At 36.2% G+C, this 24,325-nt stretch overlaps 1 protein-coding gene across 3 annotated transcripts in view; it reads right to left on the bottom strand.

Moving 5' to 3' along the window:
* LOC148651377 (neural-cadherin) overlaps positions 1-19,520 on the bottom strand; it is a 163,034-nt gene extending 143,514 nt beyond the window's left edge. For 2 of the 3 annotated variants that reach the window (XM_088601573.1, XM_088601574.1), the window contains exon 1: positions 18,318-19,520. In XM_088601573.1, coding sequence (XP_088457699.1) covers positions 18,318-19,281 — 964 coding nt within the window. In that variant the 5' untranslated portion in view covers positions 19,282-19,520. The remainder of the gene's footprint in view (positions 1-18,317) is intronic. The other variant, XM_088601575.1, reaches the window with a different exon arrangement.
* Between the last annotated feature and the right edge of the window lie 4,805 nt (positions 19,521-24,325).

The following is a 24,325-nucleotide window of genomic DNA, read 5'->3' as shown; positions in this document are numbered from 1 at the left end:
CTTATAACTGCCTTTAATGTGTCCCATATCATCTCTGGTCCCACTTCCCCATTATCATTCTCCTCATATTTTTATTTCTTGTTTTATCTGTTCTTTACATTGTGGATCGTTCAACAGACTTGAGTTCATCCTCCATGTTGTATCTCCCTGATTATTACTTAATCGTATGGATGGCAAAATCAATGACATGGGAGCGTGGTCTGAAAAATCAATTCTTCCAATATCGCAATGTTGAATCCTATGTCTATCTCTCTTGTGTATAAAAAAATAATCAATCCTTGAATATACGGAATGAGGGAAGAAATAGTGAGTGTAATCCCGCCCACTTGGATAGAAACCTCTCCAAAGATCTGTTATTCCCATTTCCCCCATCAGTACATGAATCTTTTTATACAATGACATATCTCTCTGAGAAGATATATTTGTAGAATCAAGCCTGGGGTTAAGACGCACATTCCAATCACCTCCACATATCAGTATCCCTTGTGCATTAACCATCAAATCGACCATTTTTTAATAAAAATTAAAATCACTACCAGGTGGAGCACATACATTAAGTAATGTTAGTAATTCCCCTTCCATTTTTCCCCAATACTAATACATATCTCCCCTCCTTATCTTTAACTTCTGTAAGCAACTCAAATTGAACCTTTTGAGATATCAGTATAGCCACTCCTCTCCTATGGTCAGATTTATATGAGGAGAAATAGATTTTTGAGAAACCCATTCTCCTTAGTTTCTCATGTTCCAATACACTCAAATGTGTTTCTTGTAAAAAAGCAATATGAGCCCCTTCTTTCTTCATTTTAGACAAAATCTTACTTCTCTTAATAAGGTTAAGTACTCCATTAACATTAAATGTAACTATTTTAAGGTCTTGCTTGGACATATTTTATGTAAATGGTAAAACTTTCAAACTCTCTCCCATACAACATATAGTATGTTTCATATTGTTAAACATCCTCTTCTCATAATTTTTTTCTAATAATGCACCACAAACAAAAAACACAGTAAACAAAAACATTAACCAAACAATCTTAAACAAAACTGTATCCATCTCCATCTCATTCACAGTACTTTTTTCCAACTGTGGGGTTCTTTTCAAACGAACCCTGTGTGGGCTTCTCTTTTTTTTTTAAAAAAAAAGGAAAGTCCATTAGGAAAGTCCTCCTTCTGCACTGGAGGAGGGCCCTTAAGCAGGCGGTGCGATGGCAAATCCAAACTTATATTATAAAAAGAAAAAAAAGGGTGTAACCAGAAAAATAAAGTCACTCTAGTCGTAATCACCAGATATCTATCCCGACATTTACAAATTCTCTTAAAACATCGCAGGAAACTTATAAAAAAAAACCCTAAACTATTAAATCCCAACCAACTTTTAACAACTCCGTAATTTCTCCTTATATTGCTGTTTCGAGGATTGGTCTTTCCCAGGGCAACCCCTTCTGCCAAGTAAACAATCGCTCAATTTCTTCTTCCAGTGTAGGCGCTGGCGTTATAACTTGTGCTTTAAGTCCCCGCTCTGCCATGTCCTTTGTGGCTTCTGCTGCCGAATGGTATAGGCAGGTGCCGTCTTCATAGGACACCTGTAGCCTCGCTGGAAATGGAGTCTGAAATTTTATTTTCAGGACCTTTTTTACTTCAGAATATTCCATATGTTTTATGAGTACTGTCGTTGGGTAATCATGATCCACATAAAATGTTATTATGGAAAAGTTATTTCTTTTGCCAAGCTTTACGCAACACTTCCTCTTTCATCTTGTAGCTTAAAAACTTGGCGACAATGGAGCTCATTTTGGCGTCAGGGCCTTTAGGTCTCGGCGCTAACGCTCTATGCGCCCTTTCAATTCCCAGTTCCACATCCTTCGGTAAATCAAGTTCCCACCTCAGCAGATTTTCAAGGAAGGTGACCATGCAGCAACCCTCCGATTCTTCAGGGATTCTGTAAATCCGAATGTTTTCTCTGTCCGATCTTCCTTCCTGGTCTGTTAATTTAGTTTCCAAAGTAATTTGTCGTTGCAAGAGTTTCTTTATCACAGTTTCTGTTAAAACCCTTGTTTCCACTTCTTCGATTCGTCCCTCTGCCTTATCCAGTCTCTTATTAACCTTGCTCAGCTCCTGTAAGCTGCTCTTTATTGTCCCGTCTGAAGTCTCTAAGTTCGTATAATATTTTCTGAAGACTGGCATCTGCACCATCTTGTTCAGAGCTCGCGGAGCTGCTCTGACTGCGGTCCAAAGTTGCAGTTTCAACATTTTCCACGGTTGGTAGTTTTCTCCTGCTTCTCCTGACAGCCCCTTCAGCCATAGTTATTATTTTTTTCAAACGTAATGTAGAAAAAAAAACTTTTTCAGGGCTTTATTACAAAATTGTCGGGCGGTGAACCGTATTATGCTGACTTCCGGTTAGGATGCGGACAGGAAAGGCAAAGGCAAAGACAAGACAAGGACAAGACAAATAGAAAACCACTTGGAAAATTAAATTGGGATAAGTACAGTATTTGAGTACCCAGTGGTTTACAGTTAGGTGTCCCAGATAAAACATTCCTTAATTTCTTGTATATATAAAACAACACATTCATTTCCTCAGATATTTATTTAAATGAGAAGTTAGGCTTCTCATGCCTACGTTGTTCTTTGTTTTTAATCCTCTTGATATATTCTAAATGAGAAATGTACATTGACAGCATTCAGTGTAAAGAATAATTAAGCACTACACTTCACAAGGAGTGGCACTTCCTTTGAAGTCTGATAGAGAATGCAGAGTGAAGGCTGTAGTGAGACATAATTGTGCTGTCAGCAGATAACTATAGCTTTCTCATTCCCAGACGTACAAAAGTTCTCTTTTTTGAGATACATATTCACTGCTTTATTGACAAAGCATTTGTAACCTAAGATTACATTTTCTGGCTAGAGTACTTGCATCGGTTGTAGTTAACAGCCTTTAAATACAAAAATGAATTGTTTCAAAAAATATTTTCTATCAACCCAAACCGATGGAAAAGTGGGCCGACTATGGAGGTCATTGAGACCTACAGTATACAGTATGAGTGTTTATAAATCAACTTGCTAACACCAGCTCCACAGATCATCTTTGTCTCCGGAGGCTCTGGGCACTCAAGCAGCTGTCATTGTTTAATAAGCCTTCTCCTCCTCCATGAGGGGAGAGTGCTGTGAGATACTAAAGATTCCCCATTAACATTTAACATTAAACAACTTCAGCTGCATTTTTTCCACTTCCAGAAGGAAAAGAACTGAGATGCAGCTGCTTTACTTCTGTTGCTTATTATTTTGTTTAGATCACATTCTTCTAGTTTTAAATTTAAATTGATATCTGCTATTAAAACCTATGCCATTAAAGTTTCAATAAGGCTCCTGAAAGTACAATGTGGAGAATGCAGTTGGGAAACCAAGAAAAATTCAAGCATGTATAAAACACCATAAACCACTGCACTGCATATCTGTCTTGCATCTTGTACAGCAGGGCCAGTGTATCACCAATGTTCTTTACAATAATCCATTAGAAAATAGATAAACATGTTTCTAGCGTGAAAAATTTCGAAGGATGATAAACCTGTAACTTAATTTGTAATCTACGTAGAGTAAGAGAATATCCCCAAACACATACACAGTCTAAAGTAAATAAGAAACTATACTTCTCAACCACAAGCTACTGTTGACATCACACTCGGCTAGTATTCTTGCCCTGGGATGATTCTATGGCCCTGTGATTTAAACAAACCATAATTTTTTTATATTTCTCATTTTCCAAAGCAAATCTACTCTACCTAATTCCAAGCATACTTTCCTTTTACTTGTGAGTGTTGGTTTGTAATGTACATATTTCAAGCCCTAGTAGAAAAGCATAAAAGCCTGTTTTGATTGCGCTTTTCTGCCATAGTCATAAGGCAGAGTTTCCTGAACCCAATGCAAACCTGTGACTCATCTACAGTGCCTTTAGTAAGTATTCACCCGCCCTAAAGAATTGCAAATGTTGTTAGATTATAAGCAATATTTTAAAATGCACTGAAATTGATTTTTGCAGGAAATACACACAACAATTTAAAAAGGCAAAAATATTTTTATTGTGTGACTATAAAAATAACTATATTTTTGAGATTGTCGTCCTGTTCAAATGTGAATCTTAGCCCTAGCCTAAAGTCTTTTGCTGACAGAAGTGGGTTCACCTCAAGGATTTCCTTGTATTTGGCTCTATTCATTGTTCCCTCTACCCTGACAAGTGTCCCAGTCACTGCCTCAGAAAAACATTCCCATAAGATGATGCCACCACTATGCTTCATGGTAAGGATGGTGTTACACAGGTGATGAGCTGTGTTTGGTTTACAACTGGCATACAGTAGCATATTGCATTCAGAAGCAGTTTTTTGCTTTATCAGACCAGAGAATCTTTTGCCACGTGGTCTCAGAGTCTGCCACTTGCTTATACTGTATGTCTTTTTCTCAGGAAGTGGCTTTTGTATAGCAGCTCTCCCATAGAGGCTAAATTTATACAGTGCTGCAGAGATTGTTGTCGTTTGGAAAGGTTCTCCCATCTCAGCCATGAAGCTCTGTAGTCCAGTCGGGGTGGTCAATGGGTTCTTGTTCACTTCTCAGACCAAGGGCCGTCTTGCCCAGTTGCTCAGTTAGGGAGGGAGGATGGCCTGCTCTAGGAGGAGTCTAGGTTGGTCTGTATTCTTTCCATTTCTTAATGATACATCCCAACTGTGCTCCTGGGAGTTTTCAGCACACTAGAAATATTTTTACACCTACTGTAGGTATTCATTGTAGAGTTTGTGCTCTGAAATGCACTGTCAACTGAGAGGACATATACTGTACAGACAGGTGTACGTCAATGTCAAATGTCAACCAATTGAACTGACCACTGGTGGAAGTCATTTAGGATCGAACTCAAAAGGAAATTAAATGTACCTATGAGTATATGTATTGGGGTGTCATAGAAAAAATATTCCTTATATGAAAACATTTCAGTGTTTTTTCAAATTACATGTAAAAAAATTCCAGAACTTTCATTGCACTTTAATATTATAGAATATTTTTTGTAAATCACAAAAAATCTCATATTACTGTATTTCTATAAACGTTTTCAACATAATAAATTGTAAAAAAACTGAAAGTGATTAATATTTTCTGAAAGTATATCCACATCTAGTACCAGGTCAAGGTCTAAAATTAAGCTTGTGACTCTCATTAAAAAAAACACTAAATCAACAGCACAGTACCCAACACGTACCACACAATATTGCTAGCCTGCTGTGCTAAATTACAACATACCCAAATTAAGCATAGCCTAATTCCACAAAGCCTAGAAAACCACAGTGTAGTCCTTCTGCTCCACTGATGTCAGAACCTGTCTTCGTTAGTGGCACATTCAAACACACCCAGCTTTTTGTTGCCTCTATGTTTACTACACACCGAGGGGGAAAATGCATTACTAACTATTCAGTTTACAGAGGTATGAATGGATTTGCAAGAAAAATTGCATCTCCTGAGTAATATGCCAAGTTAAGAGCTTGTTTGTTGCTGTAGGTACTAGGGGGTGGGAATCTGCAAACTTGGGAATTATTTTTATGAGGCCAGTTTACTCTTGTTTGCTTACTTATCAAAAAGAGCCCGAATTGAATGTGAAATCAGAAAACTAGCTGTATTTGTTTGTTGATTTTCAGCCAGAGCATAACCAAAGAGCTCTTTGCATATTTACTTAATTGATTTATGCATTCCTTTAAATCTTTAAACGGGTCCTTTTTTCTGGCAGTTTATTTCCCTTTGAAGTTCGCATTTCAAAAGGAAAGCTGCACAGCAATATGCAAATGACCGTCTATGACTTTTATTTCAATCCCGGATGAAATCAATAACAACATAGGAGGAGTTGCACAGCTAGGGTTACATAAAATTGATTTCTCCACATGCTTAAAATGCTCTGAAACTTAATGTGAATAAATGTTTTTTCCTCTTTTTCTCTCTCTTACAGTAGTGTAGAAATGTATTAGAACACCTAATTGCCTCTATAGTTTTGATTTGCTTATCTGGTAAAAACCTATCCTTACATTATTAAAAATGTAATCAAGGTTTTTACTAAAAACTTAAAAATATTCCACATGAAGTTCATTCAAAAATACTTGAAGAAACGCACGTTCAAATCCATATCCAGCAATAACTATGTTTTTAGCTAGGAACAGGTTTTGTGAAAGCTAACGTTCAATTTATAAAATAGAATTAAGAATTTGGGATGTGTGTGAGACATGAATGATTCACTACTAAGCATTCTAATAAATCTGCACATCATATACAGAATATATAACTGAAAACCCTATCTTATCATCATTGTAGAAACGAATATGAAAGCATTCAATTAATGAGATCTTATTATAATTATGGCAGTCATAACATTCTCAAGTTATGTCATTCACTACATTTGCATCTATGCTTGAATGCAGGTTTTGAAGTGCTAGACAGGAATAAAACACTGAGACAGGAATGTAACTACACTATGCAGTGCATATTGCATTAACTGCATTAGGTCCGAGTTATAATGTGGATAAAAATGGACAGACAGTTGACTGCACATATCCAAATGGCCCCATGAAATTCAGTGATAAATTGGAACCACATGCCCAGCTTGAATTTAAAGCCAGCACAGTGAAACTAATCAAAGGAATGTTATGAAATCAACACATCAGTTGGCTGATGATTTATAAAATGCCCACTTAAACTGTAACGAGGGACAATGACAGCAATTTTGTAATTCATGTGTCAACAAAGCTAGAGTACAATTATCTGACACAATCTCTCAATAAAAAAAGTTATGTAGAAGTCAATAAAATGTTATATGTTTCTAGGCTAAAAAGAAATGTACATCAATGTACAACAGAAACAATTAATGTTTACCCGATCCAAAAACTGATTCGGTTTCTAGGCTCTACAACATGGAGGTACAGTAGAATAAGACAGAGCAAATTATAAATGGTATACAATTTCTCTTCTCTTTCCTGATCAGCATGACACTTTCAAATGCAACAGAGAAGAAGTAAAACTTCATATAATCCTGAGGGAGATAAATCTCTTCAGTCTAGAACATAGGAGAATGAGATAAGATGTTGATCCAGGTATACAAATTCCTAGAAGTTACAGATTGATTAAACCCAGAGAATCAGTGAAACAAGGACACAGGTTCAAAACTGGAAACTTATATTTCCCTTGTGTTTTACAAGGGCAATTAATTTAGGACAGAGAATAAGAAACACTTGTCTACTCAAAGAGTAATGGATAACTGAAAAACACTTCACATTCTGGGCACTTTTAAGAAATATCTGACCATAAACTACCAAATGAACAAAAATGGCCCCTTTTTATTTGTAAACTGTTCTTTTGTGTGTGTAGTGCAATAGAAACACACATGTTGCAAACTATTACCAACCTAATTAGTATCAGATAAAATAAGAAGGTATATGTACAGCACTCATTTTAGTACCACATTAAATGAGATGACAAAATGAAGATGCTGATCATATATAAATAATGGTTTATTTAAACTTTTGAATTTTCCTATGAATTAGTTTTAAATTAGTGTAAATGAGTGTGTCAGTGTCATACTGTATTTCAATTTAACTTGAGCTTGTTAAAAAATTCTGGGTGTGTGCACTTATATTCTTCTTCCCAGAATTTAGATCTGAGCAAATCTGTTGCACTCTGTTATCAATGGCAAACAAGAGATGTACTGACTAAATAAAGATTACATGTGCATCAGTTCAGCTCTCTCTGTATATTTCCAGCTTCATGTGTGATCATGATGATTTTCATTCATACAAGCATTCTTTTTCAAAACTCACTTCTTCCCTAAGTGCTGCAACCAAACTGAGAGAAGAGACAATTTAAAGCCACTGCATGATACGGAAAACAGATACTTACACATAAACATGTGATAGTCATGGATTTGTGACTTGGACAATGCATTACTTGTATTGTTAGCACTGGATGACAGTTATATAGGTTCTGCTATACTAGTGTGAGCCTATTGGTCAGTTCAGTATACTAAATGATAACTTGTTCTTACTATAATAGCATAAGTGTTGCAAAGGAGGCCATTGGGCTGATCTAGCTTATTTGGTAGTTAGTATAACTAATGAGCTTTATAAAAAAAAAACTGATTAACTTAATATAATTTTAAAAAGCCATAATATAATGCACTTTAAAAGTACTGTACACCTGAACATTTTTATTTACCTGTTCAACCCTTGCTGCTTAACAGCAAGACGCAAGAATAAAACACAGTGAAACTGAAAGTACTGTGTTTCAAATCCCAATTTCTAATACTAAAGCAAATCTCTAAACATTGTTTTAAATTAGTCTTACAAGTACATGCCAATAGTGAAAAATAAAACAATTTCTGAGCTTGAATATCTCCTTAAATATTGTCTCCAGGAATTAAAATAAACCAAGTGCAAACATGACTAATTTTCCAATTAAGTTCAACTCAAACCCTGCTCACTGGGGGGAAATGCTGAGGGGAATGTCCACAAACTGTTAACTCCATGCACACTGTGAGAAATTCCCATGACCTTGTCCTGTTCCATCACTAAAAATGTATCCCCTGGGCTGTTCAGCATATTCTGTCAATAACCTATTATCACATTGTGACAGGATGGCTGTGCCATGAAGTTCAATTAACAAATAAGGTTGCAGATCAAGGATCAACACAGTGGACTGAATGAACTGGCTGGCTTACTTCTCTTTTCGATTTGTTTTTTCGTGTATCTTCCACTGTACCGATACACTAAATGGGCAGCATACTTCCTAACTATGAAGTAAATAAGTACAAGAGATGACAAATAAGAAAAGGAATTGATGCTTCAGAACTAAAATGTGATTGCATTAACAAAAAGTAATGACTGGAGTTCTGTTTACAGTAAATCAGCAGTTGTTTATGATGAACAGAAATCACCTTTTTGAGCTCATCCACCGTTGAAAATAAGAAAAACAGCTTCACATGATCAAAATAACTAAACACAGAGAGCAATATCCAACTACATCAGACACAGACACACATGCTCAGATCATAAGTCAAACATTTTTTTATTTCTGAGAGGGATTCCTGTATTGTAAATGTTGCTTGAAACTAGCTGTACAGTAAATTAATGCAGTTCTTAATCAGGAAAAACCATTTGTCCTGTAAACCCCTTCTTTCTATTGCAGTGCATCATCCACCGCTGCACCTGCTCTCATAGTCTTCTTACTGCCAACAGAATTGTCATGCAGTCTGTCTACTGTACCTTCAGAAGAGATACATTTACAGACAGACTAACTGACAGATGGTCAGGATTATAAACATACATCATACACAAACACACACTCACATCAGGGCCAATTTTCCCAGAAACCAGTTAACCTTCCAATACATCTTTATACTTTGGGAGGAAACCCACCTGAGCACAGGAAGAACATACAAATTGAACCCAGGGCCTCAGATCCATGAGGCAACTCTGCCACCCTGATTAGTGATTTGTAATGCAAAATATAATTTATTATAAATACTTATATGAAGAGTCTAACATGGAAAGAATCACATAATTCCAGTTGTACATACTTATAGAGTATGTTCAGCGTGCTCACACTGCCAAATTTACCTAATCCTTGTCCCTAGCATATCCTTCTTCATTCCTTATTTGTGCATTGTCATCTGTAATTAGAGTATGACAGATGCTCAAAATAAAATATTTGCACTGTCATCAGATTTTTCACAATAGGGAAAACTGAATCAAAGAAGATTTACTGAAACTTCAGTTACCAATTTTTAGCATCCATTGTGGTATTTCTGTCTGGGCCGTGACAGAGATGAATAATAAAGCAACCTAAAATAAAGTTGCCTGGTTGTTTCATGTGCTCAAAGGGGACTCTAAACAATTGCAACATTAAAGGTTTTTTAATGTTTTCTTCTCTAAAAGGAAACATTTTTATTCATCCACATGTGTAAAAAATGAAAATCAACAGCAAAAAACAGCATGAAGGTTTAGCACGAGAAACTAAAACTGGCCCTCGTCAGTACTGGTGTGGAAGACTTTTAGGGAAAATCGGAATGCTGCTCTAAATATTGTTGGTAGATCATTGAGGTGTTGCTCTTGCCTTAGGAGAGGAATTTTAAAACCAGGCTCCAGTATACAGTGGCACAATGGTTAGCATTGCTGCCTCACAGCACTGGGCCCTGGCTTCAATTCCTAGGGTGCTGTCGTTGTGGAGCTTGAATGTTTTCCCAGTGCTCACAGGGGTTTCCTGTGGGGGGGACTGCAGTTTTTTTGTAGTTTTTGCCAGCAATTATTGTAATCTTAGAAGTCATCAACTCAATGCATTCAGGTTTTGCAAAGAATATCAGGTTTAAAAAAGTGTATGCTACATTTTGTAGTTTAAAAAGATAGGACTCTATAAGAAGGGTCTGAATATCTATACAAGGTACTGTAACTAACATTTTTAAGTTTATATCATTATACTGTATATAACTAAAGTTGGCGGGCCTTCTGGTTGCACACGGTCCCACATTTTGGAAGGATAAGGTCTAAACAAACTATGTTACAAAACCCTTAAATGAACTGTACTTGTTTCATCTTACACTTTTGTGGTTTTTTACTTTTCGCCATTTTTCCTCCTCTTGGGATAAAGAAACAAGTTAAAATATAATATTTTATATAGGGATATATAATACACCACAATCTTACATCTTAATAACAAGGCGAAAGAACATTAGTAAGCATACAGGATTCCTTATATAGCACTTTTCCTTTCAAAGGATCCCAAAATGTAGCACCAGCTGGGTGACATGGGAGTCATTATGTTCCAGCAGCTGCACTACACAACAGATCAGGTGGAAGAGTGAGAAATGACTTTACTGGTTGAATTGAGGGACAATTGTAAGGAAACAAGGCTGTAAAAGACCAAAGTGGAATTTAACCAAGATGGGTTATAACCTTTATATTAACTTTATTGACAGTGCTGTAGTAACCCTGTCAACATAAGGAACATTGGTTTGGAAATTGTGATTCAGAAGGAATAGTGCCACATAGTGGTCCATCAACTGGTCCTTCAGGTACAGCAGTAATCTTATGTTCTTTGGTGGTTTCCTATTCTAGGATTGAGTACGCCCAGCCATGCTTAATTTGTGAGAGATCACGATGTAAAGCATGCCCTGTTATTGGTATAGAAAGCAATGTCCAACTTTAGCTGTGCAAAGATGGTATGTGAAAAGATTGTAATTGTACCTAGGAAACAAACTGTTCAAATCACATACAAAACATGTTTTATTTGTTGTTGTTTTTTAATATAAAAATTTCTAAAATATTTCCTGTGAAGCTTGTACATGCCAGGGCATCTTAAAGCAAATATGTTTCATCCCTAACCAGAACATTTTTTACATGTTTATTTTTACTGTACTCTTCCTTATGTAAAAATAAAGATATTTCCTGTTGGTTTTCAGAATTCCAGTGAGGCTTAATTTAATTAAACAGGTGAAAGAGGGTGTATGAAAACTATTTATTACAGTGTAATAGATTAGTACAGTGCGCAGTCCACTATCAGTGTTTACAACCAGTTGAAATAACCATAGCAAGATATGGAAAAAACATGCCCTTCAGTGTCATGTATGCATGGCATTTAAATAGTTCTGCAAATAAATTAAAGGTCTCAGTATGTATGAGCAATTTGATAATTAAATTTTATCTGATATTTGAAAATAGTCACTCACACTGTAACATTGAGAGTAATCCTCTGCCATGCACAGTCATTAATGCACAGTGGCATACACCCTCACATGCAAAGAAAGAGACCATTTTCTATAGCAAGTTAAAAAACAATGGTTATTTTATTGTGTCCATCAAAGCAAACAGACGTCTTCTACTGAAAAATAAAGGAACTTTATCGAGCATTTTAAAACATCTACAGGAATCAAAAATCTATTATATTCTGCACACCTTTGTTTAAAAGGTCCTGCAAAAAAGTTAAACAGTTAAACACCTCTAGCAGATTTGCTTGGATACTGTATGTATGCCCTAATTCTAGAGCTTGTGTTTTAAGAGTTTCAGAAAGTGTCATAAATCAAAGACTACATAGAAAAAGAGTGAAAAAATCTTCAACGCAATGCACACCGATGGATCTGCCTTATCAAAAGTTTTTTTTTATCTGAATGGAAAAAGTAAACATTACTCTTCAAAAAACTCAAAAAGAACATGCTTGCCAGCCGAGACAATGGTTTCAAGATAATTATCTCCCTGAAGACCATTAGTTTGACTCCCACTCTCAGAATTTTTTAAAAAGGCACTTTTTTTCTCCCACATTTCAACAAAATAACAGGCAAGGGCAAAGTGGGCCATGGTTCTTTTTTTTTTAATTAGCTTTAATTAAAGTTTAAGAACTAACACCAGGCAGACTCTTCGAATGGTGGCAGTCTACCCGCTGCACGCCAGCTTGTCACTAGTAAAGGCTATGCCTTGGGCAGAAGAAGTTCACAAACACTATGAAGATTAGGAGTGAAGGACTACAAAGCTTTATAATTTAATATTTTAGAAGAAATACCTCTCCTGAGACATATCTATCTTGAGCATTATTAAGCCTTTCCCCTAAAGTAAACACAAGTATGTATTCTATTAGAACCCATTTCAGATCAAATAGTAGTTCCTCACAGTATCTTAAAGGCATTAGATAATAGCTTCCTAGTTGCATAACATTACTATTGTAAGAACAGGTTACAGTCAAATACCAGAGTAATTGTTACATTAGTATAATATTAATGTATTATCAGAATAATTATCAGAATAATTTTAATTTGTTATTTTGTAAAATGTCAAAAATATGTACCATGCACAACAAAGTAATTAAAGTTGGTATTGTTGGAATTTGGATTGGATTAAATTAATCTGTTAACTTTGTGTTTTTTATGAGTGAAATGTTTGTGCAGTTTTTTTTAAGTATTGGAAATGAACGTAGAAGCCATGGTGGGATTGGGCTACTACAGTACTGCTCATTTCCAGAAAATTAATAAATCTAATTTTATGTAGTCTGTAAACGCAATAATCTCAAACTGGGCATTAAAAGCACCTTACACAAAATATAAATAAAGAAAATTTACTGTCAAGAAAACAAAGCAGATGCAGAAGTTAAAAGAAAAGTGTTCCTGAAAAAGTAAGTTTTAGATATAAAAGTACCCTGTGATGTGTGGAAGTGTTTGTAAGTAGAAATAATTACCAATATACAGTACTCCTCTTGGAAATGTCCTCTAAAACTTCTCTCTGTGTCTCTAACACCAAGTTCTCCACAACAATGTGTGCACTGAAGGTTCTTAGCATGTTTTTCTGTTTAACAGCAGCTTCAAAGTAAACAATCGCACACAAGTGCCAGCCAATTCAAGTGTGGTTCGTCATTCCTCTCATCTCCTAGTGTTTAAATTAGTGTATTACAGTACACCTCTTAAAAGGACCAGAAAAACTAATTGAGCTGACAAAAATTCAGGTTTGTTTGAGGATTCTGGTGCTTGTCCTACTGATACATTAACATAAATTATTGCTAGAACAGCTCCTAATAAAATTCATCTTGATTATATTGCTCATTCTTTCCTCCAATACATGAGAGTTCTAAGGACTCTAGTTTGTAAGCTTTCTATGTAAATGAGTTATATCAGTAACAAGACAATACACCTTGAGGGTTTGTAAAGAATGATGTGGCTGACTGTTCAGCAGGCCAATAAGGATTCCCTAAAGGCCAGATATCCCATATATTCCATCCAGATATCCCATATATTACATCCTTACCAAGAAGAATTTCAGTTATCCTACAATAATTTATTTTAACATCAATAAAATGTTTGAACCACTTAATGAGTCTGCTTACTATTGTCTCTCTCTGAGGAGTGTGTTATTCTGAGCAGTGTAACAGATTCATGCAATTTTGTTCACAACAGCATTTAAAATATTATGTATTAGCTGCTGACCTCACATTCTGTATTCATGTCAATAATACCCCCTCCTGCTTTCATGTGTTTGAGATTCTGTGTTTTTACCATTGTGGATGCAACTTATGTGTCAGAATTGGTAGCTAAGATGATATTATTTGTGATCAAGTCTTGCACCCGTTCTCAAGTCTACTATCCTCATCACTTTAATATTGAAATAACATGTGTTTACCAATAAGACTTAAAGCTTGCTGCTATCACACCTGTGTTAAAAATGGCCTGGACCCTGAAGTGCTTAATAACTACTTCCCATTTCCACTTTTCCCTTTCTTGCACAAAGTGTAGAGTGGGTGTTTGCAGCTGAATTGCAAATTTGTCTTGCATTTGATGAGCTGGTTGAACTTTTCCAGTTGGGGTTTAGACGAAGACGAAGTTACTTTGTTGACTTGCTGATAATCTTTCTCTGTGGGTCATTAATATTATTCTCCTTCTGGATGTAAGTGCTAATTTTGACAGACATGGCACTCAGATATACTTATATACAGATATACTATATGAAACTAAATAAGATAATACTGCTGTAGTTTGGCGCTTTACATATTTCTGTGTGACATAAAGACATCAATGCAACAGAAATTTAATCTGAACTATAAGGATATTGTTACACATATTGGCCCCCTGTAAAAACTATGCAAAGGATTTCACTGTCACTGTAGCTGAACTAGAAAATGAAGCCCTTAAACAAAACTGAAAAAAATGGATGTCATAAAACTCACATTACAAACATCACAAAGGTATCTTTTTTTCCATTTGAACAACACTTCACAGTATATCTGTTGTTGAAAAGTAGATACAGTACACACCTTTACTTTCACAAAGACTATTATAAAACCTTGCTTAGTGTCATATCTACTCAGATACTAAATAGACTTCAGTATGTGCAGGTGTCTGCTACTCAAGTGCTAGGACTTACTGCTCTGCCTCACAATATATTTCCTCTACTGTGCTAATTCCATTTTGTCCTTTCGAAGTTTAGTGTGAATTTTATTTTTTTCCCGCTTACATATAAGACAATGAATAGCTTAGTTCCAGTCTGCTTTAAGGATGTATTGCATGTCTAGCACAATTGGGGATTTGCTGATGCAGCTCTGTTCACATTTTACCTAAGACTGTGATAGAGATTTTATTTTAATTCTTTAGAAACTCAACAATCCTTCTTTTTACCATATCTTTTAAAGTACACTGAGCATCCAAACAAGTTAGCATGCTTCATACATGAATCTTTTAGGAAAATAAAATATAAGGATTTTGGATATTGATTAAATTGTTTAGTAACATTTTGTAACACTTAAATATCTTTCACTGTTGCATCAGCAATAAATCTCCTCATGAATGAGAAACGTGATTGAATACAGTTGATGAAGTGATTTAACCTTCAAGCTTGTCAAGCTTAAGTTAGAAAGAAAAATACAGAAAAGATATGCCTCATATTTCAAAAGAAAAATGCCTTCTTGCTACTGGTATGTTGGAGGGTTAGCTAACCGCACTGTCAATTAACATCTAGGGTGTTCATAGATAGCAATACATAACCTGACATGAAATTACAACTAATAACAATCCATCAAAGTTAGGCCACAGTCTAGGAGACCACGAGTCACCACGAGTCTTGTGACTTCCAATTGTGATGGTCTGAGCATGTCTAGCCTGTTGTACTGATTGATAACAACTAGACCTTATACTTGTATCCCTTCCTGCACGCCCATCTGGATGTGATGTACAACAACAACAATAATAATAATAAAAACATGTGTTAAGAGATTGTCCTCGTTCACATTTTAACAATTTGAACAATGACAGATTGATGTTCACTGCTAAAATCCCTAAAAGACTAAGGTCCCCATTACACAGTATGGTGTTTGAAATAGTGAATGGACATGAACATGTAATATAACACATGCTGCTGTGAAGCCAAGGTGGATATACATTCCTAGTTGCTTTAAACAAAATTCAAGATTGGGTCAGGTTTACAGGCAGAATGATGAAATGCTACACAAGCCGTGCATTTTAAGTAACCCTCTGTCATCCAATTTTGAAGGAGGACCATTAAAGTGACTTCCATAGAAGAAAAAAAAATGTCTTCCTGCATAGAGTTTCTAAAAACAGATGGCACAAAAGGGCATGGGATATAATACAATTCCTAAGCATTACGTTTCTATAATTTTCCTTCACCATTTATTTGGCCTTGTTGGAACACAACAGTATTGTTCCACATATAATGTATGAAACCCAAGATTTAATATGTAAATTATCTTGGTTATTACCATTAACAAGTATGGTTTGTTTTGCTTAACATTTTTGATGACCAATGCAACATTATATAACCAAGACTCCTAATTTTTAAATATTTATGAATTAATCCCATTCCTACACAGATCAGCAATAAGGGCGGAATTAGGTAAGGTTGTCATCTTGGTGCAATTAAACACAGAATGCTTTAATGAGCTTGATGCTTGAGGGGATTTTTTCCTTTACAGAAGTATAGCAAACAAATCACTGCGGGCTTGTCAGTTGCATTTACTTGAGACAGATCTGACAGCCAGCACATGCACAGCCACAGACGTTGCTTACAGCACACTCACATTCTATATAGCTAATGAACAGCTCGGCGAGAGTCTATTATATTACAATACAGAATAAATGTTAACGTGTTCATAGCCAGGCCGTTGCTATGAAGACGCCAAGGAAATGGATTGCATTGATAAACTGTGCTTATTAAGAAGTAATAGACTAAACCATAGAGCTCCAAAAGATGAGGTAGAGTGTGTTGTGAATATTATACTGTAATTACTACTTTTAACATTAATTCAGAATGATTTGAGTGCTTTTATGATGCATCAAAGTATCAAGGAATCAACATGCCATCAACATTCATTTGTAACAATACATATAGGGAAACTGATTTTGCCCATAATGGGTTATTGTGTAAGCCATGATCTACCCCATACAAAGTTGGGCTTTGCACTGTAATAGCGTGTGATACTACTTCAAGATTATCAGGGGTGTATTGATGTAATTGCAGCTTTTAGGCTTTCTTAGCATTGTTCTGAATTTCACAGTCGATTTGAGTTCTAAAGTTCTACTAAGAAAAACATTAAGATACTGCAGTCTAAGGATCAAGGGCACTATCTCAAAATAGCTAGACCTATATTGTACTCTGCCCATTATAATAAAATAGGTTACGGTATTCAAGGCTAATGAAAAATACAAGTTTGACATCAGAATAAGTATTATTTTTATTATTTACTATTCTAAAGTTAAAAAAGAACAATACAGAAACTTCACAATATTTCCCTGAAACGAATACTACTTATCATTGTTATGAGGATAATAAATCAATCACTATGTTAACAATGGAGGAGATCCTTTAAAAAAGTAAACTCCCAGAAACAGATTAGGTAGCTGCTATGGAACCCAGTGTATTTCATGTTCGACATTAACATGTGAATTGTTATGTGTGCCAGGCGTTAAAGTATATACTGTAGCATTGATGAGGCTGTGCGTTTGTGTAAAATGAAAAGCAACTATAAACATGGGCAATTAATAAAACTGTCTTCCGTTAATAAAAGAAAGCATCCTCCTTTCGGTACCAGACATATTTTGCTGTGATTTTTTGTGATCCTCAACAAAACATTAATATTATAAAACAATTCGTATAATTAGATTTAAGACGTCTGACACGATTCTGTCTTGCCACCGATGACACCTCTCAAAATGCGCTCCAGCCACCTAATTCAGAAGCTTGTCATTATTTTTTCTTCAGATCTGACAGATTATATAAGCATCATTTTCTTCCTCTACATTTTCTTTTTCATCCACAAAACGTCAGCAAATTCACATCATACGAGCAGAGCACAACACGATTTGTAACTCAAGTGGCCACCTGTCCTAAGCTGTCCTAGTTATGACACTACATATTTGAACAAAGGTACGTGGGGGTTAAATGTGGGCTTCAAATAATCTGCTGGATCAAGAGAAAATTCGCATTGTACAACAGAATACTCCAATTAAGACTACTTTTAAATTCAATATGTGAACACATATTGAAGACAACACTAGTTTAAAGCTGTTTAACACAATCACCATTCGTTTTATCCTTAAATTGCGGATTACATCTGGCACATTCAGAATAGTTTTACCAGTGACAATTGTCTCGGTGTTCCAAGGACAACGTTGTATTATGTTAATAAACAGGATATGAAATAATCAATTGATAGTTTTTTAAAAGGGAAGACTTTCTTATTGTGTCTTATCCCACATCATTCTGCAAATACAGCGTTTCTTAACCGTGGTAAGTGAATAAGAAAGTTTTCCTTACCTTCCACGTTCTGTATTTTTATAATAACGTCCGCTGCGCTCTTCAGTTTTTGGGCTAAATAAAGCCTGCCAGAGTCTCTTTCAATCTGTACTGGGGAATCGGCCTCAGAAATGACCTCGAACCACTTCTTTTCAAACTTTAGGTCAGGAACGCTGAAAATCATGTCCCCAACTTTTACATCTTCGGAAACGCTTACAGTATAGAACATTTCTTCAGAAAATGCCCTTGGCTTCCTAACTTCGCAGGAATTTCCCTCTACATCAGGTCTTCTAACCTTAAATTGAAATGTAACTGGTTCGCTTTGCAATGCAATGTTTCCATTATCTTTAGAAAAAGCACAGAGAGTAATAGTTTTTCTGCCTATTAGAGATTTAACAAGAATTACCCTTCCATTTTTTGGAACAACGAATAAAAGTTCATTTGGGGGGAATGCATAGTACGCGATTCTACCGTTTTCTCCACTATCACGATCCAAAGCGGACAACTGCATTAATTCTGCACCTATCGGTGTAAGTTCGTCAATTTCAAGGATTTGACTTTTTTTAATGAATCGAGGTCTATTATCGTTTAGATCAAGCACTTTGATTTCTATCCTCACAGTGGTATTAGAACAGACACTGACTGGTGAAGTTGCGGTCAAATCATAAACCGCCTTCAGTTCTCGATCTAAAGTTTTGGTGGTTTTCAAAAGTAGGCGTCCTTCTCCGTGGTAATCAGGACGAAAGTCTGACGCATTTTCCCCCTCTAAAGTAAAGTCCAGTACGGATTCCCGAATTAAACCTGGGCATTTTTTCCACACAGGTATTAATAACCCCTCTACTTGGGTCCCAGCCGGTGCGTTTTCCTCAACTTGTCCATAATACACGGTAAGTGCTGCATTCGACAGTTCGACAGAAAGAATAATGAAAATCATCAATGTGGTAAGATTTTCTGATAAGTCCACAGTTTTCCTACGCACGGTCATATTGTCAGAAAATCAAATAACTGTTTTAAGAAATGTTAATGTTTTGCAAGTTAAAAAATCCAAACCTAAACTTACAAGTGAGTTTTGAAGAAATGTTTTCTTTCAGAAAATATGTACGATTCCAATTATGAAATTGAAATGCAGGCTGAATCGAGTAGAATGCAACATGCCTGGCAAGCTGTCAGCTGTTACCACAGAATCACCAATGTCCGGCAAAGCTTGATTAGTGTCACACGAGCGCTGGAGTGCAGTCTCCATGAGCTACTTTGATCTCCGCCCATAAAATCTAAACCAATCCCAAAGACAGGTGGGACGTACAGATTTTATATGCCCGCCCTCCACACGTTTAAGCTCTTTGTGCTGTTACATCAGATTGGAATATCATATCTGCTCAGAGTTTAAAATGAATAAGCAGGCTGTGTTCGTGCTTGCTACCGAGACAGTAGACACGGTCAAAAAACGCATCGCAAACACCAAGTCCTATTTTGGATCTTCAATTTTTATTTTAAGTCCAGAATAATCATACTAATGTCAGGTACTTCACAGTGGTAACAACTCAAACACAAGATGCAATCCTTACAAACGTGCTTCTTCGATGTATTCATTAAAAGTGTTAGCAACAAAGCGTGTTTTGTTTCCTACTTACATAAATCTATGTATACAATCTTCCATACCAGGTTTGAGCAGCTATTAACATGGAAATACATTCTGACCATAAACCATTTATTGAACAAAACAAAAGCACATAGACTTTTTAAAACTAAATAATTCAAGCACACAGCCAATAAAAGCTTATCTGTATCTGTAGCTGACATCTAGCGGTTTCTTTAATTAGAATAATTGACAACTACAATGAGCTATTGTTTAATCAATTTATTTTGCAAGAAAAAAACTGCTATAAACAAAACTCTTTAAAAGAAGGTTGGAATAGTCAACATTCATTTGGAATCCTCTATATGGTGAGACAGTTTTACTTTAAAAAGCACAGGGGCACTGTACAGAGTATAACATTGACAGATAATGCTGAAAATAATTAATATTGACATTTTCAATTTAAAAGTACAATCCCTAAAACAACAGTTTCAACAGTATGCAAATAGATTTCTGACAAAGCAGAGAAAACGATAAACACCCTAACACTAAAAATCTTAAAGAATTAAACAATGTAGCTTTTCTCTTAATTAAAACTGGAGAATTGGGAGATTTGTGAATGGAACAAATTGGATAACACTAAATAAGCCTTACTGCCTGGTTAGGTTTTCTTACCTCTAAATTATCTGTACACAGCAGCTAGTTATTATCCTCCATTCTACTCAAGCTAAGCCTTGTCTTTGATAACTAAGCTGGGAAATTAAAACAATGGAAAATAAGTCTAAATAAATATCAGAACAATGCTTTTTTGGTATCAAATGTTTTCAGCCAATTCTGAATGGATATATACAGTAAAACCTAAGGAATGTACACAACAGACCAGACAAAGTAACTTGTAATGTATGTGATCTGTCAGAAAGCAACATGGACCAATAAAAGTATTCAGATTTCTTAGTGTAAACTGCACAGGCAACAGAGATGATAGTATACAGCAAGCCTGTGTCAGTGAGTGTACAGTATAGCCACGAGGCTCTCACTATTCCAATTTCTATTCCCATCTCTCGCTTTAGTGGACGGATCTTTCAGTATACTAGGTACTGAAACTTGTTTGGGGGCTGTCTGGTTCAGGTTCTCAGAGATACTGTATACCCAAGATGGCAGGTCAAATCCTCAGTCTCACCTCATCTAGCATGTGTGGCAGGCCATGGAATTTGTTTTAACATCTTTCAGAATCTTCCTGGCACCCGAAACATACAGCTCATGTGAGCAGCGAAATCAAGTACTGTAAGCTGAAACTTTCCAGTTCCTTGCTTCACGGGCTTGGAAGCCTATGGGAGTCCTGGGGAACGATGTCACCATAACAATTTCATCTTGCTATGAGATACAAAGGCATCTTCTAGCAGCTTTATCCAACACAAGATCACAAGAGAGCCAGAATCTATCCTAGCAATCAACAGGCACAAGTCTGGATAAAACATGGGTAGGCCAGGGTGCACATATTCACACCAGGGCCAATTTTTCCATAACCCAAGTAATGTACCAGTATGGCTTTGGACTGGGAGAAAACCAAAGCACCCAGAGGAAACTCACACAAACATGGGGAGAACATACAAACTCCACACAGAGCACCCCAGGATTTGAACCCAGAGCTCCCGCACTCCAAAGCACAATGCTAACTACTGCTCCACAATTTTACCCCACTAAGTGCACCATATAACGGAAAAGATATGACAATAAAATCAATCTTGTAATTTGTTCAATCAATAGGTGTGCCCTGTGGAATATTTAAAACATCCATTTCCCATCCACAAATAATGTAGAATATTTTGATTGTTTAGATGAAACAATAAACATTGCACTTGTAGCATCATTTGTAAGGCCATCTACCCAAAGCAAACCTCCCCACATCTGTTGGTTTGAAAAGCAGGATGCAAATTAAGCCAATATACTGTAAGACGGTTTGTATCTGTGACAAGGGATGGATTTGAAGTTGAGGGTGTCGAATGTCATGTCACAGACACTCATGCCACTCTTTCATCATAATTTGGCATGCCTCTCTGTGAAAAAAATGTTAGGAATGGTAAAGGGGAAAAAGGCAATCTTGCGAACCTTGATTAGTTTCTCCTTGTAAGGTCAATGGGAGAAGTTGCTTTTTAGCAACTCATGTTTAGTCCCCCCCCCCATCAGGACTTTAAACAGTGTAGAACAATCACAAGTTTTAATGACCATCCACAGACAAGTGGATTTCCATACCTCTGTAACATGCAGTTGTGGGCACCAGTTGCAAAAGTTATAGTAAAGAATGAAAAGACCATTCCAATGACCACTGATTCTTAACTATTTGTTAAAGGGACAAATTTGAACATGAACATGAACATAAGGAGTATAGGCAAAGGCAATTCTGGGTCTCCAGCTATGTAAGCAAGTGTTTTATCACATAAGATCAGAACTCCTTGTGATGTCATAGTATTACCAGGTAGATTTTAAAGTGACAACAAGTTACTGCTACTAGAATCAGCATAGTGAAATTCACTTGCATCAATGCTGTGTTTGTACACTCCCCCAGCATTTTCATTGTGCATGTCTTACGTGTCTAAATTAACACTTTTTAAATTGAGGGTTTTTAAATTATTTTAACTATACTTACACTTTCTTGTGATGCAAAACATGGAATCATAATGATGATATGCTAAAGAAAGAATGTCCAAAACACAATCAAAAGAGATCTTTAAATCAGAAAATGAAGCACAGGCCTCCAGCAGCCCACAAGCCATTTCCTGATGACCCAGAGTCACTGAAATAATGTGTACTTGTTGAAGGTCTTTGGTCTTTCTAATCTACTTTTATCTATACCTCAAAAGTTATGAGGAGTGGAAAATTACTTGCCATTCTGTACTTGGTTTCCGCATTAGAAACTCTTCCCCAACCTTAAAAAAAAATCAGTTTTTGCATTATCTGTTTAACACATTGTGAAGAATATTGCTGGACTATGTTGCATTTTGCTTTTGCACAACTGATATTATAATGTATTATTCTATCACTTATTGCCATCTAAAAAAACTGATTTGCTTTATAATGTTCGGGCAAGCAAGCCGATATAGCAGCACACAGTTGCCTACTTGAAATGTGAGCCGACTTCCCAAAAGAAGTAAATGCGTGATACGTTTGACCAATAAACACTATCGGATCAGTAAAAAGATCAACCCTCCTCCCCATTTAAGATCAAATTGACATGTCTTAAAAAATGAGGACAGGGTAACGGGTGAGAACTTTTCCCCTGCACAACCAACTGACCTTAAAAAAAAGATTTTGTTAATAAATCCAAAAGCTATTAATTAATGCTGGCCTCTCATTCTGCAAAAATGACCCCAATAAAGTCCACTGTTAGCAATCATTATGCTTAAAAAAAGGTGCTCAAGTAGGTGATATTCCCACGCTTTTGCAGGAAGTCCTTATAGAAAAGGTTACAAAAACACGCAAGTCCTTATACTCAGAAAACCGATGGGCAGGCGAAAGTAAAAAACCAGGGTGGGACAGTTCAATCGAGACGACCAATCCAAGTCGCAAAGGCAGAAACAAGCGAGAGTCCAGAAAGCAACGATGAGTTCGAACCAAAAGAAGGCAGTGCCAAAGATAGTACCCGCCAAAGAAAGATGCCTTCCATAGTACCAGGATGGAATAGTGCACGGTGGGTTTTTTTTTAAGTTTTTATTTAAACAGCAGAAATACAAAAACGGAGACAGAATATGAAGTGTAGAGCCCCCGTTGCGTTACAGAAGTAAGATACAGAAATAGACACTTCACATCCAGAGGAATTCACAATTATAAAAGCTGAAACTTTTACTTTTTACATATTTCCATTGTATGTCCTTTTATACTTAAAAAAGAAGGTCTTCTTTAGCTCAGCTGGCAAGACCTGGGTTTGGGCCAATGCAGTGAGGCACGAACTAGGGTGGGAGCGGCGAGGGCACAAGCCCTAGAACCCGAATCCGTTACAATAACAAAAGGACGGACAATGAAATATGGGCTATTTCGAAGTCGCAAATGTGAGATATAAAGTCGCAATTACGAGATACCATAGCGCGTTTTTTTTTACTCCCTGGCGGAAACGGGCTTCCATAGTTTAGACTTTATCATGGACCCTAAAGATGATAAGAAAAGGAAGACTGTGTGCGCGTAATAGCACAAAAAGCAAATGAAGTGGTTGCTATACAGTGCTGATGTCTAACTAGTTAAGCAGTTTTTTAGAAATAAAAACACAAACCACAGTATGAATGTTAGTTATTATTGTTTTTGTCATGTTTTGGTGAAAAAATTAAAAGTAGGGGTGAATATTTTGGGGGTTCGGGACGGATTGTATTTTTTCCCCATATTAAATAATGGAAATAGGTTTTTGTTTTTACGAATTGTCGCTGTACGAAAGTGTTTCTGTGAACGAATTACGTTCGTAAAA

Source organism: Lepisosteus platostomus, chromosome 12 (genome assembly GCF_059453375.1).
Source record: "Lepisosteus platostomus isolate fLepPlt1 chromosome 12, fLepPlt1.hap1, whole genome shotgun sequence".
NCBI lineage: Eukaryota > Metazoa > Chordata > Actinopteri > Semionotiformes > Lepisosteidae > Lepisosteus > Lepisosteus platostomus.
This window is presented reverse-complemented; position numbering and strand designations above follow the sequence as displayed.